A 19,622-nucleotide genomic window follows, 5' to 3' on the forward strand; every position below is an offset into this window, starting at 1 on the left:
AGGTATCACTCTTGACTCGATGACACAAAAACTAATGTTCTTATGGAGGAGCAACGAGCACCAAACTACCCATTCGCGAACGGCTAAACTTTTTTTGTGCACGCGCACGACGACGTGTGGTACGTGTTCGTTTCACCGGCGTTTGTTCGTGCATGAAACCGTCGTCTCCTTTTTATATTTTAAACTGGTAAAAAGTTGACGGCTGTTTGTGTAAAACTTCAAAATATTCCAAGATGGCGGCGTCCATGGGAACTCACGCGAGGTTGATTTCCAAGAAAGTTTTGTTAACGAAACATCTTAAATTATGCAAACAAATCACGAATTTTCAACGGAAATCAGTGTCAACAAATAACTCGCAATACTGCATTGATTTAGTGAGGTGAGAATAGAAAAATTTCTACACATCTGTAGAAACTGAGTTTCGACAAACGTCGCGAGACCGCCAATCGTCTGTCTGTTGTGACTTGTGTTGTGTATTTTGGGTCACTGGGTCACTGGGTCACCGCAGCACCACTAGTCTAAGTACACTTATACTACCAGCGATATTCAGTACTTACTAGAAGTAGCAGTGCAGCTGCTCTCTTTAAATTCTACCTCCATGCTCTCTGTTGCCAATGCCAGTCATGTATGCCAGTTGTCGGTTGTTGTGGAACTTGAACATGTTGAAGTTGTTCTTGTTGTCACTAAGTAAAAGACACTACTACTCCCCCCCCCCCCCCCCCCCCCCCCCCCCCCCCGGCCCACTGCTGTGAGTGTGTATAGTAATAGTATGCAAATTCTCAGATGTTTAGTTAATATTTCAAACAAAAAATGGCAATGATGATGGTCAAAAATAATGTTGATCAGGTGATTGATTTACAATTACAATGAATGAATGATAAATGGGGAAAACAATTCAATTTCATTATAAAAATAAAACAAAAAATGAAATTTAAAATGGCTTTGTGTACTGCTGATAATGGGTTGGTGACCCTCCTCGCTGGTACTTCTAGCCATAAGGCTCCCCCGTGAGCTTTATAGGGGTCTAATATTTTCGGCCTCCTTTAGTTTACGCTATACGCCGATTTTAAAAACGTGTAGCGTTAAGGAGGCCCAAAATATTAGACCCCTATAAGGCTCACGGGGGAGCCTTATAGTTTCTAGAAGTACCTCGCTGGGTGGTAATAACGATAACGTAACCCACCTCTCGATGTCGAGAGAAGGGTTACGTTATCATAACAGCTGGGTAGTGGCTTGCAGCTCAAGCATGCTGTAGCCCTTCGCAATTCAACTTCAACTGCCAGAGTAAGGATGATTTATATTTAGCCTTCCAATTTATAATTATTTAAAGGCAGTGGACACTAATTGGTAATTACTCAAAATAAAACCTTTCTTGGTGACAAGTCATGGGGAGAGGTTGATGGTATAAAACATTGTGAGAAATGGCTCCCTCTGAAGTGCCATAGTTTTCGAGAAAGAAGTAATTTTCCACAAATTTGATTTCGAGACCTCAGATTTAGAACTTGAGGTCTCGAAATCAACCATCTAAACGCACACAACTTCGTGTGACAAGGGTGTTTTTTTCTTTCATTATCTCGCAAGTTGGTTCGATGACCGATTGTGCTGAAATTTTCACAGGTTTGTTATTTTATGCAAATGTTGAGATACACCAACTGTGAAGGCTAGTATTTGACAATTACCAATAGTGTCCACTGCCTTTAACTAAGTACTTGAATGAAAGTGTGTTACATTTCATTTCATTGTTGGTTGTGGTTTTTTTTATTCGCGCAGGAAAAACGATTATGAGAGTTTCCTTTGTACCCTCCTGCTACCACAAGCAGCTAGATCCTCTGTATTTGCTCTCAGAGGCTTCAATGTTGAGACAGCGACCGTTAACGACACAGTAACAGAACAGCATATAGGCCTAATGAGGATGCAGTTCTGGAAGGATGTCATCACTAAAATATATCAGGTCTGTTTAAAAAATAACTCCCTTACAACAGGTCTGGTATGAGGTCACAGAGGCCATTTTCTGTTGCCCCAGGTCTTTGCATAAGTGCCCCTTCAAAAGTTTTCTAGTATGTTATATAGGCCCTACTTGTGTAGAAGGATTGCAATAGGCGTCACCGGCCGCCATATTTGATGAATTAAGGACGCGTGAGGAGCTACCAGTGGCTGAGAGTCACGTGTAGCGCGTAGACGTGTGCACTTTTTCATTGTTTTGCATCAAAGATGGCGATAGATGGCGCGTATTAAAACCCATCCAGGCTGAACCCATCTATAGGCCCTACTTATGATATATTCTGCCGAAAAGCCCATGTTATTCATCCTTCATTTCCATTGATTTCTACTGCAATGATCCTATATTTTCAGGGATCCCCTCCTCACCATCCGGTTGCCATGGAGCTGTACAGAGCTGTCCACAAGCACAACCTATCCAAACGGTGGCTGTTGAGAATCGTTGAAGCAAGAGTGAGTATTGCATTAGACTTGTGAACAAGTCGTTAAAGCCATTGGACCCTTTCGGTACAGAAAAAAATATAAAAGTTCACAGATTTACAAATAATTGACAGGGTTTACAGAAGGTAATGGTGAAAGACTTCTCTTGAAATATTAGTCCATGAAATGCTTTACTTTTTGAGAAAACCGTAAAACAATATAAATTCTCGTTAGCGAGAATTACGGATTTATTTTAAACACATGTCATGACACGTCGAAACGCGCGGAAACAATAGTGGGTTTTCCCGTTATTTTCTCCCGACTCCGATGACCGATTGAGCCTAAATTTTCACAGGTTTGTTATTTTATATATAAGTTGTGATACACGAAGTGTGGGACTTGGACAATACTGTTTACCGAAAGTGTATAATGGCTTTAAATGTTTGCCACGTTGATGGCGTCAGCTCTCCTGCAACACTGCTGATGTCTGAGGAGACTGCTTTGGCGAGACTACTGTAATAATCAAACTAAATTGGCATGTTTTCTTTTTATGGTGTTATGTTTTGAAACGTTTTACCGCAAGCCAAATATATATATTGATACCCCACCATGCATTGACTCAAATCCCATATTCAAATGTTTTCTTCAACAACAAAAACATAGTGGGGAAAAGAAAGAAAAAAATTGTGATTGATTGTCAAGATTTGTCTCAATTATTTTGTTTCATGTTGTTTTTGCATCGGTCATAAAGAAATGACCTTTGTATTGCTAGAGCAGGTGTCTTACCTCCAGACCAATGAGCTAGTGTTAGCAGCTAGTACTGCTCAATCATTGGTGCAGAACGGGTGAAAACAAGTAATGTTCAATTATTGTTGTTTACTTTATTACAGGAACAATCCCTGAATGCCAGAACGTTTCAGAGTGTTGAAGATGTTGAGAACTATGCAGAAAACACAGCCTCATCACTGCTATATCTTACACTGGAAGCACTTGGTAAATATAGGCACAGTGTACAATTATAACTTGATTTGAGTGTGGATATTCAATATATTGGAAGTTGAAAAACTAGTTAAAACAGGGTGGAGGCAAATGGATCTAGTTTGTTAACTTCCAATACCAACGAATGGAGTTAATATTGTTTTTCCTCACAGTTCTTTCTAGTCTGGCATCGTTAGGCTCAGGAAAGCGCAAACTGTATGTACGCTACCACCTTTGTTGGGTATGTAGCAAGTGATGTTCAAACTTGAGTTATATACTACACCCATGTGGGACTTGAACCCACACTCTGCAGGTCAGAAAGGCATTGAATCCTGCTCGGCCACAAAACACAAGCTTTGTTTTTCGTAAAACAATGTTGAAAATCTCTGTTAGACACAAAGTGTTAAATGTGTTAATTACTAGTTTGCCTGGAGGAGGGCTAAGTTCTTAATACATGATTATTTCTTGATTCCAGTTAGTTCTTTCAAATTGAGAGATGTCAAATAAAGGTTGGAAAGACGAGGCTGGTTTAGCCCTATAGATTGTCACACTGCAGCCATCTTTGTCCGATTCCCAGACACAATGACTCTGGTAGTTTTAATTCTCAATTTATGAAAGGTGACTAGTAGGACTATTTTCCCTGTCAACCTCAGTTTGGCTGTATTGCGTTTGTGTCCAAACTTCAGGCTGGTCAGTTGTTGTGGTGCAAATCGTTCGTAAAAAATCATGAAGAATTTAGGGCATTTCAGATCAAACTTGTGAAAATGTCTTGTCAATTTTGTGTACAACGATCACACCCCTGCAGGAGTGAAAGATGTGAACGCAGACCACGCAGCGAGCCACATTGGTAAAGCACATGGCATTGTGACACTCCTCAGGGCTACACCATACAACATCAGTAAGCAACAAGTAATGCTCCCTATGGACTTAACCATCAAGGTACGCAATCATTGACTTGTAATCACAAGGGGCCAATTTCATAGAGCTGCTTTAGCAAAAAATTTGCTTAAGCACGAAAATAGCTTGCTTATTTTACACGTTTCTGGACAAAATTTCATGACATATACATTGCTTGTGACTGGTATTTAGCTGTTGTTTACTAAGCATAGCAATTGAGTTGAGTCTTGGCCGGTACTCTGATTTTACTAAGCAAGGATATTTCTGCTTAAGCAAATATTTTTGCTTAAGCAGCTCTATGAAATTGGGCCAAGGTTGTTGGTACGAATCCTAACAAGGTTGTTGGTACGAATCCTACCAAGTTAGCGAACCGTTGATTTCACAGGTTTGGGGTCAAAGGTTTTAGGATGATCCGGGTGGTGAGGAGGATTGAGCCACTCCCCATCCATTGAAATGGCCCATATGATCAGCGTCTCAAATAGCCTCTCCGAATTCGGACTCCAATCTGCCCGGCTTCACATGCCGATCCCCTGTTGGGGACTAGAATAAGTATAAAGTATAGTCGCCTAGTTACTGAGTCACAAATTCTTGATTTGTGCAACTCATAATCATAGACGTCAAAACCAATGTTTGTATGAGAGAGATTGGCTGTTGCCAGCTTAGTTTATTATCTCCTTGTGGGAGTTCACCACGTTCCCTTGGTGGGAACATCATATGAACAAACAAACAAATTGACGAACCTCTGGGTGTAAATTTTTACGGTGGAAGAAGTCATAATCCATGTGTTAATTTTGTTTCCACTGGAATTACACCATTTCTGTTTTGATGAATAGGTGTAAAGTTTGATGTATTCAGCCCTGGAACAATTTTATGTTTTAAACAATTTTAAGAAATCTCTCTATCTATCTGTCTAGATATTTTAACTGGTTTACATTCTTTTCATTTTTATCCCGGTCAGCATAATATATCACATGAGGCAATACTAAGACGAAGTACCGAGCAACCGATGAAGGATGTGATTTATGATATAGCAAGTGCAGCTCATGTCCATCTGGAAAAGGTAGGTTTCGTCCGATTGCTTTTTTGTTAAAGTACTTACAAAATTACCACAATAAAGAGGGCTGGAAATACCTACTGAATCACTGGCCAGAGGAGTCCATGAATTTTAGACTTGGGCCAGTACATTAATACCACAAACAAGTCCTGCAGTCTAGTGTTTTTCAAACACATACTTCCGAAGATTTAATGTACACATAAACTTTTCGACTTCTTACTGAAAGTTAAAACCCAAAATAATATTTGAGGTCTGAAAGTGTCGATTGTGCTATATAAAAACCCTCTTTCCACTTGAAGATTGTAAAAGTTTCTTTACATCTTTTCAGGCTAGATCCTTCAAGTCCAACGTGCCGAAAGAGGCGCTCCCTGCCTATCTACTCACAGCGGCGACCGAGGCTTTTCTTCGGCGCATACAAAAAATAAACTTTGACATTTTTCACAAACACTGTCTGAAGAAGGAACCTCTGATGCCCCTTCTACTTTGGTTACAAAGCAAAAGAAGAAAATATTAAAGACACCGATACTGTTTGTGATTTGGTAAGTCAACGAAGGAAAATACTAAATTTTGTTTCGGCATAAAAAAAAAGTTTTTGGCGTAACCCGACCCTGGGTATTTGTATTTTTTTCAAGGGAAGAAATTTAATGATAAAAATCTATTAAAGACATAAAAATTAAATAAATGTCATCAAGAGTTTAAAAATATACTATTTATTGTGTGTAGCCTTGTTTTGTTTTGTTATCGTGTATACTACCGGCTTAAACAATTGGAAAACATGTCATTTTCGTTGTTGGGAGGGGCAAAAAAAATCCCTACCTACCTTATTTTTTGGAGCCCGTTACGCCAACATGACGCTTTTTTTTTTTTGCCTGGTGTGGATTGTTTGTAGCATTGACTCGTATTGGACAAGGTTAGATGTTCAATATTGAATGTTCAATATTGAATGTACAATGTTGGGCTTTACATTAGTGCCCTGGTCATTGGGCAAATAGTATTCCTGTAATCTTTCTCAGCTCCCTGGGGAGGACAAAGCCTGAGCTGCCCTGGCGCTCAAAAGGCTTTTTCAAGCAAAATATCAACCTCTACCCTCACAGGTACTCATGTATTCCCCTTTGTGAAGAGAAGCAGTTATAGTAAAGCATTTAGCTCAAGGACATAAGTGTCATGACCAGGATTTGAACCCACACTCCGATGACTAAACCACCAGAACTTGAATTTGACGCTCTAAACCACTCAGCCGTCACACCCTATATAGATAACTCATTCTGGTTGTTTTCAAAGGAAGACAATCAGCTGTTGTAAGTATACTGACCCAAATGGTCCCGCATGGGCAAGACGGTAGTTAACCCTCTTACCCTTCCTCCCACTCTTTGTGCAATTATCAGCGAGTGGTCCAACCATTTATGTAACTGCATGGGTTTTTATACACAGAGTTGCGTCACAACTATACATGAACAAATTACAGGGAAAATCTGAACTGTTAATAATAATTTAAATACAATTTATGGTGCTCCTTTAAACCTTACAAACTACCCCAAAGTGCTTAAAAATGTAGAAACTAGACACAATAAAATGACATTATTATAATATTAATTTTCAGCGTTTGGTAATTCCATTAATTTAAAACCCATAGATACTGAAATCCTCATCGTCAGTTGGCTCAATGTCAGTCGGGTTTACATTATGGAGGTGGCACTGACCATTGCTTCTGGCGAAGTCAAAGGTCAGGCATCCGGCGTTGTCCATGCAGTACTTGGCACATTTTATGACGCTTGTGGCCGTCACTGTTGAGAGTGGGTTACTGTGACCGATTGACCGTCCTTTACTGAGCCTGCTGAAAACTTTATTCTTCATCCGGGCATCTTTGAAAATGAAAAAAAAATCCTCATTTTAAAGATTTTCCTCGGTCAATATCATCAAAAACACGGCTTGTTCAATTTTGTTTGAGAATGAATGCTTCAGTATTGTTTGAATTTGAAGCTTTGCATGGTGTGGAGAAATAAGAAGAAACTATAAATAAATAGTAAACTTGCGGGTACAACCATGTGTAAATCTCTTAGGCCAGCAGTCCAGCATTCTCCTGAAGACGAGCAGAGTATACTGTTCGAAACGTCAAGACCCAACCGGCTCTTTACAGAGCCAACACTCACCCTAAGAGATTTACACATGGTTGTACCCGCAAGTTTACTAAATGAATCAATGTGTGGTGAAGAGGTTTTCAACTAGTGGTTTAATCCCAACGAGGCCTGGTTCTTGATAATTTTACCGAGCATAGTCGAGGTAAATTATAAAGAACCAGGCCTCAGCGGGTTTAAACCACTAGTTGAAAACCGATTCAACACACTTTGATTCCCTTTCATAAATACCTTTTAGGTCAAAAACATCATCACTTTTTGGTCAAAAAGTAAAATAAATGCAAAAATTATAATTGTTAAATGATATCTTTCAACACAACGCCCCTCCAGCTATGAAATGGTAAAGCCCTCCGCTGCCCTCGGGTAAACAACTCCTTATAAGGGAATGCTGTGCGCGTTGCGCGTATCGCGTGATGTGGCACAGCTGTTTCAGCCGTTGCTCTTGACCAATAGGAGTGAAGAAACTGTCACGCCCATGAATTAACACTTTTTACCGGTCATAAACAAAGGTGTATACACACCCACGTGACGCGCTCTCCACCAATAGGAATAGCGAAATTGTCTGAGCTATTTATGAATATTTATTTATAGTTTCTTCTTAATGAATGCTTCATTGCATCAGTATTCAATGGTCTAAAGGAGCGGTTCAATTTCAACAGTTTTGTATTCACTGATCATTTAAACTCATTAGGTCGCAAAGACCAATGATTTTCGTAAAAGACAATCAAGTTACAGCAAAATGCTGGATAACCTTCAAATTCCATCAACTGTAAACAGATAGTAGAAATATAATAAGAGAATGGCGAAAACTAGTTATAGACAATAAAATGAAACCAACAAGAATATAGTATTGAAAGTCTATAAAATTAAAAAGTAACATAAAGATTTATTATGAATTATCTTACCCTTGTCACATTCTCCAGATGTGTTCACTTGAACTTTCACCTCTGCCAACATAAGAATGGCGTTTGTGACCTCTGGTCTGGATGTGTCAATGTCGAAGCTCACAAACTTGGCAGTCCTCGGCGGGTCACACAGAAAAGCCGTCACTGTTCCCTGAACAGACTGAGCCTCGGTGGCCGGCAAGCCGCACTGCTGGTTTTCGGTGGGTGTGGGATGAACGCCAGCTCTTGCCACAGCACCCAAGAAGCGATTTTCACCTCGAGATGGGAATAGAGTAAAAAACACAAATCAAATTGGTACTAGTATAGGGTTCATTGAGAATGTAGGTCATTAGACTCCCGTCTCACAACTAATTACTCACAACACCACAGTTTGTTGATAAGATGCCCCTTTTTTTTGCCGCACTTGATGATGTTGAGTTTTTGAAAGGTTTATATTTATTCCTACTACTGTTTGATCTTGTGAGACTCTGGTTCTAAAGGAAAAAATATGGTATTTTTTTGAAGCAGCTTTATGGAATTGGGCACTGGTCTTGGCCTTAGTGCCTCTTTACATTGACTTTAAAGACAGTGGACACCTTTGGTATTTGTCAAAGAACAGTCTGAACAGAACTTGCTGTATCTCAACATATGCACAAAATAAACCCGTGAAAATTTGAACTCAGATTGGTCATTGAAACTGCGAGAGAATAATGGAAGAAAAAACGCCATTGTTGCACAAGTTGTGTACTTTCAGATGCTTGATTTCGAGACCTCAAAATCAAATTCTAAGGTCCCGAAATCGAATTCAAATATTTTTGTGAGAAAATACTTCTTTCTCAAAAACTATGTTACTTCAGAGGGAGCTGTTTCTCACAATGTTTCATACTATCAACAACTCTCCATTGTTTTTTACCAAGTAAGTTTTTATGCGAACAATTATTTTGAGTAATTACCAATAGTGTCTGTCCATTGCCTTCAAGATGTTTCAACTAAAGAGCCCTTTGCAAAATGAAAATGGCCTTGCCCTCTCGAAGATAAGATTCCAGGCCAGACATGCAGTGGCAAAAGGAAACTCTGATTGTCGTTCTTAAAATGGTTCAGAAAAGAGTTGGGGCAACAAAATAAGATTATCAAAATTAACAGTATAGTGTGTTACCACAACATCCTTGTCTGAGTGTTACGATGATTTTGCCCAAGCAGTGTTCATCACCCAAGTCCAGTCGCCACCATGGATGTGGGTCGGTATGGTTTGGAGCTGCAATGGAGGTTCATGCAGAAAATATTAAAGGGAAGGTATATGTTTGGTAATCGCTCTTAAAACTGATGGAAATAAAAATGTTTTGGTTAGAGGTAAAAAGCAGCTTTCAATAGAATAAAGCATTATTTTTTAAGAATCATTTAAAATAATCCCAGAAAATATATTTTGAAAATGAATAAAATTAACTATTGTGTTAATAATAGTGACAAGTTTTCCTGAAGAAGTTGTACTTCCTGTATATTTTCGTTATTGTAAAAAAGTAATGTCATGTTCCTTTTGCTTATAAATATTTAGTATTCTAGTTTTTTTTTTTCTCGACAGTAGGCCTACTGAAGAACTGAAGGACAAGACAAATATTTTACAATGACTGCTAACGGTCCACACACAAAATTCACATTAAAGGGGGCTGTCCCCAAGTGATCACATGTTAAAGACAGTGGACACTATTGGTAATTGTCAAAGACCAGTCTATTCCCTTGGTGTATCTCAACATATGCATAAAATAACAAACCTGTGAAAATTTGAGCTCAATCGGTCGTCGAATTTGTGAGATAATAATGAAAGAAAAAAACACTATTGTTACACGAAGTTGTGTGCTTTCTGATGCTTGATTTCGATACCTCAAATTCTAAACTCGAGGTCTCAAAATCAAATTCGTGGAAAATTACTTCTTTCTCGAAAACTACGTCACTTCAGAGGGAGCTGTTTCTCACAATGTTTCATACCATCAACCTCTCCCCAATACTCGATATCAAGAAAGGTTTTATTATGATAATTATTTTGAGTAATTACCAATAGTGTCCACTGCCTTTAAGCGCCTTCCATTTTCGAAAAAAGGAAGGAGGGGGGTAGCCTTGATCAAGGCTGTTGACGTACTGTGGCCCGGTTCGCTGCACACGCATGCAGTGCATACACAAATGTACATTACCATACATTGTACAGCGAGAACAGTATAGCATAGTCGTGAGTACGGTCGTGTCTTTCTACGTCCAACCTCGCACACGTGGCTCAAACAACAGCCTTGATGGGTTTGTAAAGCTTTATCGGAATTCCGATAAAAGGGTATTCATGATGTGGGCGTGTCATTCTAAACATTGGCCAATCACAGGCGCGATTGAGAATGACGTATTACTGCTAGCAATCATGCCACGTCCATGTGTGTGTGCGTACGCTGGCTGTATGGACATACTACGTGCTTTTATAGCATGCAGTGTCGTGAGCGTGGTGTATTATTAGCTATGATTGTAAAGGGGTCTGAATGCGCTGCCGGACGGGTGAGCCGGACAAGACTCGCCCGGTCGGTAATGGTGTTGAACAACTTCGAACAACTTCCGTTGTCTTGCGTTTCATTATAACACGAGAACTAGCATCATAATTATATTACAACGTAGCTGGTAGATTTGTCCCTGAGTTGAAAGCTGCTGCACTATAAGTGTAACGTTGTAGTGTAGTACTAGTATGGCAAGAGTTAGTTTATGAAATTGAACTTTACTTGTAGTTGTTGTTCAGCCACACGCCATCTGCTACCGTCTGGTATGTTCGACAACACATATTTCCGATCCCCAACTTTGATTTACCGCGAGAAACGTAATAAATAATATATATGTATACAGTAAGACAAAATAAACAGCTGGGTTTCTTATCTCATCTGGTCTGTGTTTGTGCTTCAAGGGGATGGGGTGTGTTGTACTGTCATATGCCCAGCACCTAAGAATTGTTACCAAGTAGCCATCTTGCCGGAAACCCATGACACCTGGATACTTTTTTAACCTTTCTCTAACACATTTGACATGGTCTAATTGTCTTCCTTTTATTTCTCAAGCCATGATTGATGCATTAACCGCGGTTGTAATATTTTGTTGAAAGTTTCTTTAGTGGTTTTGCAAATTATACACCACTGATTTCCAGCGACTTCCAGTTTTGTTTTACTAGTATAGTAGGGATTTCTCCCTCGCCCGCCGCCATTGCAACTACAGCCACAAGCACATGTGTGCGAGTGCTTGCAGAACGTTGTGATTGACATCGCAGCGAGAGTTTAAGGTCAACCAACAACCAATGAGAACGGGTTGTTAGTATACATTAGCATAATGAGCTCCGCCCTAAATTTTGGCAGTTACAAAACCATCAAGGCGCTACTTAGGAAGTACCCATGTACCGTAAGTGTACCGTATACAGATGGTACATGTACATGTACAGTACGTATGTGTACATACGCTGAACACATATTATATGCACTGTGTTAATTAATGTATGGGGGTGCACTGGCGGAATTCAGTGATGGGGACTGGGATTTTGCAGATCGCGGCTGGCTGTAGCGCCTTGATCAAGGCTAGGAGGGGGGCTGTTTGCTCTTTTCTTTTTAATGGCCGCCGACACATTTTTTTTTAATACGAACGGCTGGGCTATTTTTCACAAAACAACTTTTTTTCTGCTGAAATAATCCCCTTTTCAATTTTCGGCAATTTTCGGGAGGAACAAGGCGGCCCGCTAAACAGGAAGCGGGCGGGGATGCTAAACATGTTTTACTTTTTTTTTGTTCGATGTTCCATTTGCGGAGAAGTCACCGAGTGGTCCAAACGTTGTTTTCTTTGTAGAACAAGAATACAAAACTGGTAACCGTGGCCCTGACCGTGAATCCCAGCTCATATAAAATCGTGCGATTAATTAAAGACCTGGCCCCAAGAACAAAATAATGCAGTTTTGCAATTCATTCGGTTTGCAAAAAATAGAAGGGGGTAGATTCTTACACAAGTCTGTGTTACCTCAGCTCAAGTTTGATACTCTTCAAGTGACATTCAAGTACAACATTTTTACCTTGAAATTATAAGACTTGTAATGGGAAACTTTGGAACACTAGGTGGCAGCAGACTTACCAGGTAAATTTCCATCGTTTACGTAGTTCTGAGCGTGCGCACATATGACCGAGAACAATGGATTTTACCTGGTAAGTCAGCTGCCACCAACCGTCCCAAAAGTCTCCCATTGCGTCCCTACTTTTATAACTCTCCTCTCTATTTGAGAATAGGTGCATCATCGAATTTGACCTTGGAGCACCTTTGTACAGGTTAATTAAAGCATAAGGATCGTTTTCTGTTCATTTGCAAAGAACTGACCGAGTGATATAGTCTTATTTTTGTATGCGCCAATACGACGCCTAATTTAGTCTTTATAATTGCATCAGTGATGAAGCAAAACAATTTTTGAAAAAAAATGGTAAACATCAGACAATATAATACAACAATGAAGCAAATGGCAATAATATTGTGAGCACACTAATTGCTAGTTAGCCTTCTATGGAAGCGTAAAATAATTGCCGTGTATGTAAAGTCCAAAACTTACTTTACGTGTACGATACACGATGAGATGTTTATTAAAGGAACACGTTGCCTTGGATCGGTCGAGTTGTCTTTGATAATCGTTCTGTAACCGTTTGTTGTAAAATGTATATGGTTAGAAAGATATTGTAGAATACAATGATCTACACAAATATGCCTCGAAATTGCGTGGTTTTCTTTTTACCCTGTCGACTAACACGGTCGGCCATTTATGGGAGTCAACATTTTGACTCCCATAAATGGCCGACCGTGATAGTTCGCGACGTAAAAGGAAAACCGTGCAGTTTCGAGTGATACTTGTGTGGATCACTATATTCTACTTTTAAAACATCTTTCTAACCATACGCATTTCATAAAAAACGGTTTCAAACGCTTTTAACCATTTAGCCGCTGGACCGCCCATCAGCCGCCATAGCGATACACTGTAGTATGCGGTAGGAGGAAACCTCGCTAGCTTGTGTTTGTAGAAAAAAGGAACATCAACAGAAAACTTGATAGTCATTAGTAGGTCTACGCATTATTGTTAATAACCCATCTAGTTTTTTATAGATCATTATTCATTCTCCCTTCGTAGTTGACTTGTCGAAGCTAATTGATGATGAAATAATTTAGCTATTACACAACAAAATGCTCATTAGTAAACTTATGCCTTATAAAAGCCAGATAAAAGCCTTGAAAAGCTATTGTATCCATTTTATCATTATACAAAAATAATCGCGATAAATATTACCGTATGGTTTTTTATTGTTCCCCAATGAGGACTTGTACAAATATTACCGAAAGGGTCAAAAATTGTGAGTTTAATTGTAAATAATAAGCCTTGGCTATCTTTAAAAAATTTGAACTACGATTTCAGTAAAGTTACTGCAAGAATCTTGAAAAGAAAAACAAAATTATTTCAGCAAACTCGGGCGGTGCAGGGACTAGAGGGTTATAGCCACATGAACCGCCGAGCCGCCTTGCTAGCTTGTGTTTGTGGGGAAAACAAATTAACATCAAAATACCATTTCATAGTCATTAGTCAAGTCAATGGCAAAAGTCATGGGGCCTGTTGAATCAAATTTTAGTCGTTATAGACAAACCAATATCCCTTGTACAGTTGCATTGTAAAATTTCGACGCTAATGATGATGAAAAAGCGGGCCTATTTCTTGCCCCCCCCCCCCCCCCCCCTCAAATGCCCATTAGTGTAAACACAACTGAAATAATGTCTTTCATCGTGATGATATTGTCAAAAAAATGCCTTAGCAATTAATCAGGACGAGCATTGAGCCGGATAAAAGCTTTGAAAAGCTATTTATAAAAATGTATTCATAACAAAAAAATGCCATAAAAAATACAGGTACGTATATAGGCCTAGCCGTTCACGAGAATTATTTGTTATTCCCTTTTAACCCTCTAGTCCCTGCACCGCCCGAGTTTGCTGAAAACCAATTTTTCAAGATTCTTGCAGTAAATTACTGGAATCGTAGTTCAAATTTTAAAAGATAGCCATGGCTTAATATTTATGCACAATTGTTTACCCATTCGGTAATATTTGTATAAAAGTACAAGTTCTCATGGGAACAATAAATGCTCTCGTTAAACGGCTATGGTAATTTTTATGGCGAATATTTTTTTGTAAGGATAAAATGGACACAATAGCATTTTCAAGGCTTTTATCTGGCTCAATGCTCATACTGATCAAATGCGAAGGCGTTAGTTTTCGACAATATCATCATGAATGATTAATAATACAGTTTCCTTTGTGTTTACTAATAAGTGTTTTGTTGGGCAAGTGCTAATAAAACTATTTCATCATCATTAGCTTCGTCAAGTCAACTGTGAAGAGACAAATTAATAATGATCAATAAACAACTAGATGGATTCACCAATGCGTAGGCATACTATTGACTACCTAGTTTTATTTTGATGTTTCTTATTTTCTACAAACAAAAGCTATAGCGAGGTTTCCTCCTACCGCATAATACAGTGTATCGCTTTAGGTGGCTGGGCGGTCCAGTGGCTAAATGGATAAGAAAAGTTATATTAATTCGAAAACTCTTTTGACTGATTTGTAGGCCCTATAGGGGCTATAAAAGCGAAAATGTGTTGCTTAAAACATCTTGAAATCCAAGTTTCAGACTAAAGATAGTTTCATGAATTTGAACACGAAAACAAACCTGTTCACCAACATGGTGGACAAATGAAAAATTGATTCACAATACAAATCAACATAATGTATCATTAAAGGCAGTGGACACTATTGGTAATTACTCAAAATAATTATTAGCATAAAACCGTACTTGGTAACGAGTAGGCCTAATGGGGAGAGGTTGATAGTATAAAACATTGTAACGTAGTTTTCGAGAAAGACATTTTTCCACGAATTTAATTTCGAGACCTCAGATTTAGAATTTGAGGTCACGAAATCAACCATCTGAAAACACACAACTTCGTGTATAACCAGGGTGTTTTTTTTTCTTCTCATTTTCATTATTATCTCGCACCTTCTTCGACCATTGAGCTCAAATTTCACAGGGTTGTTATTTTATTTATATGTTGAGACACACCAAGTGAGAAAACTGGTCTTTGACAAATACCAATAGTGTCCAGTGTATTTAAGGTCCACCTGGTACGTGCGTACATTATTATTATAACAGAATGTGCTTTTAAAAGTGTTTGTATTCATTTGTTATAAAATGCATATGATTAGAAAGATATTTTAAAAGTAGAATATAAGGATCCACACAAGTATCCCTCGAAATTGCGTGGTTTTCCTTTTACCTCGTCGACAAACACGGTCGGCCATTATGGGAGTCACATTTTTGACTCTCATAAAATTAATGGCCGACCGTGTTAGTTCGCAAAGTAAAAGGAAAACCACGCAACTTCGAGGCAAATGTGTGTGGATCATTGTATTCTACTTTTAAAACACCTTTCTAACCATTATGCATTTATAACAAACGGTTACAAACGCTTTTCAAAGACCAACTCGACCGATCCAAGGCAACGTGTTCCTTTAATATAACAGAGAATAAGCCAAAATTATGCTAACAATTAATGAGTTTCATGGAAACCACCACAAACTCAATACTTTCAAAAATATATTGAGATCACTTATCGGCCCTCTGTGTCAGTGTGCAATTTGATTGCAGATCTATTCAACACACTTTGATACTATTGTTACATGGTCACATTTTGTACCTTTAAACCTGTATCCATCGTGTGCTAAGCCGTATCTTACTTTATTGTACTGATTCAGGTCATTTTACGAATTGTGCCTTGATTTATGCTTTATCTAACTTCTATTTGTCAACACCCTTTGTAAGCTTTGATTTTGTGAATAAATTACTTAATTAATTGTTACTGTTTCAACCGTTGTCTTTCTCAGTTGCTGGTTTTCCCTTTCTTTAATTGTTTTGGTAATTCCATTCTTTTTATTAGTCTGCCGACAGCTATATGTAACTACAGCAGAACCTGACTATTATTGCATGTAAAGTACTGTCGTCTGCTCATTTTTCTGTGCCGTTTTAAATGTGATTTTTCAGGGACAAAGACTCAAAATTATTTAGCCTTGGTATCCATCATTTTCGGAATCTTAGGTAAACTAAAGGTAAAAATTATAACCAACTTTTACTGTAAAAAAAATGCCGCTCACCCTTTTGAAATCTGCCAATGCTTGTTTGGACAGCTTTGTTTAGAGCGGCGACCCGATATAAAGGTGACCGGGAAGGAAAGACCGCGCGCGGGGGTCGAGTAGCACCTTTTACAACTTGTTCTCTGATTTTTTTTTTATGAAGAGATTTGGTAGCCGCAGTCGAGATAACATAAGAAATCGCAATCAAGTTGTGTAAACAACCCCAACTTGACCCATTATTCATTTAAACACCTACCTGAGCGGAATGTTTTCAACGGAAATGGTATGTTAACTTGTTTATAATGCACTTGTTCACCATTTTAATGTAACTTTGATATGTGTACACTTCTGAATTTTTCGTTACTATCGATTAAAAAATCAGACCCCAACATAAAGGTTTTGAAAAACTAAAAACACTTACCGTTGACGGCGCGCGTCAAAGGAAAATGCCGATGACGTAATATCATGGGAGTTTGCTTTGTTATACCTCCACGCTGTAACAAAGCGGCTTTACAAATTGGAGCTCCCAACTATGACATTTTGGGAGTGCTTACGTAACGGGGCTTTTCGCAAATCTCCCAGAAAAGCGCTGGATAAGGCCCTTCGAAATGATTGTTTTTTTACACAATTGAAATCAATTTATAATCATGACTCGATTTCCTTATTTAATTGAAAACATTTTAAGTGAAATTCAACAAAGCTCACGACTTGACATTTTCGTTCAAGCATAAAAGTATTTATTGTTTGAAGCTTTGCATGGCGTGGAGAGATAAGAAGAAACTATAAATAAATAAATAGTAAACTTGCGGGTACAACCATGTGTAAATTTGTGAGTCTTCTCCTGAAGACGAGCAGAGTATACTGTTAGAAACGTCGAGAGTATACTGTTAGAAACGTCGAGACCCAACCGGCTCTTTTTTCAGAGCCAACACTCACCCTAAGAGATTTTCACATGGTTGTACCCGCAAGTTTACTATTTATCTATAGTTTCTTCTCATAAAACTATTATAATAACGCTTACCGGTATGTGAAAAAGTGCCCAGGTTGCCATCAACGGCTAAAGCTGCAACTCTCTGTGATACATGCGTTGTACTTTGCGAAGCTGACTTTCCAACAGCATTGAGACCTTTAGAAAGTTTCCATTTTGTTTGCGAACAAAACAGTGCAGAAAATAACTATTGTAGTCCTACAATAATTATAATTAGACACTGGGTGTTGATTACTTACAGTATTAGTGATTGCTGTACACTGATGATCAAAGGCGGGGGGGGGGGGGGCTGGGGTTAGGGTTAGGGTTAGGAGGGGTTGTGGTAGGTGCGTTTACGGGCGGGCACACTCCCTTTTTCTCAAAGAAACAAACCCAGATCTAAAGAGCCTTTGAAATGTCATAGATTTTACCAGATGGCATTTTCTCCCTGGTCCCACAAATGGCAAAGAAGTTGCAATAAATGGCAAAGAAATTGCAACTGTCGTAGTGCCTTTCAGAAAAATGTAGGGTACCCTTTTTGCGGATGGCATTTCTTATGTGCAGACAAAACTAATGTGGCCGGGAGCCGCGCCGTAAAGTCCGCGTTCTTCTCATAAAAAACCTCACATTTTTCAAAAGAAGGGAAACAAAACCCAGCCCCCCTGAGGTAATTGCACCCGAGAGTATCTGTGGGTAAGATGTTTTGTAGGGCCCTAAAGCGAGCGTCCAATGCTCGTTCTCGATGCCTTAATGCACCCATAGTGTCTCAACACATAACGGGAAGGTGTGGCCCTCCTACAAAAAGTCACTGTCGTTTGGACACGTTTGGTAAGCACGCGTTGGGAAAACACACAAATTATTTTGTGCGACAAGGGTGTTTTTCTTATACAAGGCTTCGGACCAATTTTAGCCAATATTTTCACAGATTTGTTACTGTAATGTATTATGCTGGTCTTGACAATTAAAAAGGGTGTCCATGTGTCTTTAATATCTTACAGAATTTGATGGCAGAAAAACTGTCAATAAAACTTTCCCGTAAAAAATACTAACTTTTTGGTGCTCATAATAATTTTCCCCGTGTTCAAATTTACAGACGAGTTTCTGTACCGTCAAAATAAATACAGTTAACATTTTCACAGTGAATCGTCGTCCGATATTCGGTAATGTGGCTAAGGGCTAAGATATGCCCCGGGATACAATTATGCAATCCCAATACAAGGAAGTTTTAAATCCACACCGTAGTCCACTGAATGACCCCACAGAATCACCAAAGTGTAAAGTATAGGCTACTTACCCGTCAGATCACAGGCAGCATGTAGAACAAAAAGTACACCAAAAACAAGGCATCAAAACCCATCCCTCGAAGTTGAAGCTTCCAGCACGACGACAACTTGCCTTCATGAAAGGGAGCTCAAAAACCGCTAGACAACTGACACGGCGGTCCAAAACATTGATGTGATACAGCGTGTACAGCGCAAGAGTTTAAAGGAACACGTTGCCTTGGATCGGACGAGTTGGTCTACGAAAAGCGTTTGAAACCGTTTGTTATGAAATGTATATGGTTAGAAAGATGTTTTAAAAGTAGAATACAATGATCCACACAAGTATCACTCAAAATTGCACCGGTTTCATTTTACGTCGCGAACTAACACGGTCGGCCATTTATGGAAGTCAAATTTTTGACTCCATAAATGGCCGACCGTGTTTTTCGACGAGGTAAAACGAAAACCACGCAATTTCGAGGCATATTTGTGTAGGTCATTGTATTCTACTTTTACAACATCTTTCTAACCATACCGATTTTATAACAAACGGTTACAGAACGCTTTTCAAAGACCAACTCGACGATCCAAGGCAACGTGTTCCTTTAAACTGCCTGTGAAAGTGCGGGGAAATGCCAAGACTATTACATAGAGGCCATGTGAATAATAAGTTTTGTTTCTATCCCTGATTATCCTTGATGAATTAAAATCGTATAAAGGGTGGTATTTCACAAGAAATATATTGTTTTATGAAACCCAACTTCAAAAATATTCAAACAAATAAATAAGCCAACAAAAGACAAGCAGACGTTATTC

At 38.9% G+C, this 19,622-nt stretch overlaps 1 protein-coding gene and 1 pseudogene across 1 annotated transcript; one reads left to right on the forward strand and one right to left on the reverse strand.

The window, feature by feature from the left end:
- Window positions 1-198: 198 nt before the first annotated feature.
- Window positions 199-8,544, forward strand: LOC139934611 (NADH dehydrogenase (ubiquinone) complex I, assembly factor 6-like). The gene is made up of 8 exons (XM_071928900.1): window positions 199-379; window positions 1,771-1,951; window positions 2,353-2,451; window positions 3,309-3,411; window positions 4,202-4,335; window positions 5,252-5,353; window positions 5,676-5,886; window positions 8,406-8,544. The coding sequence occupies exons 1-7, from the start codon at window positions 234-236 to the stop codon at window positions 5,859-5,861; spliced, it is 951 nt and encodes a 316-aa protein (XP_071785001.1). The 5' UTR covers window positions 199-233; the 3' UTR covers window positions 5,862-5,886; window positions 8,406-8,544.
- On the reverse strand, window positions 5,867-18,901 carry LOC139934612 (fucolectin-like; annotated as a pseudogene).
- Window positions 18,902-19,622: the final 721 nt, after the last annotated feature.

The sequence above is a fragment of the Asterias amurensis genome, chromosome 3 (genome assembly GCF_032118995.1).
Source record: "Asterias amurensis chromosome 3, ASM3211899v1".
In the NCBI taxonomy this organism is placed as follows: Eukaryota; Metazoa; Echinodermata; class Asteroidea; order Forcipulatida; family Asteriidae; genus Asterias; species Asterias amurensis.

Excerpts from the sequence above, each read along its gene's own strand:
- LOC139934611 (XM_071928900.1), top strand. The coding sequence starts at position 234 with ATGGCGGCGTCCATGGGAACTCACGCGAGGTTGATTTCCAAGAAAGTT. Across the intron at positions 3,412-4,201 it reads TCTTACACTGGAAGCACTTG|GAGTGAAAGATGTGAACGCA; the intron begins GTAAATATAGGC and ends ACACCCCTGCAG. Across the intron at positions 4,336-5,251 it reads CTATGGACTTAACCATCAAG|CATAATATATCACATGAGGC; the intron begins GTACGCAATCAT and ends TATCCCGGTCAG.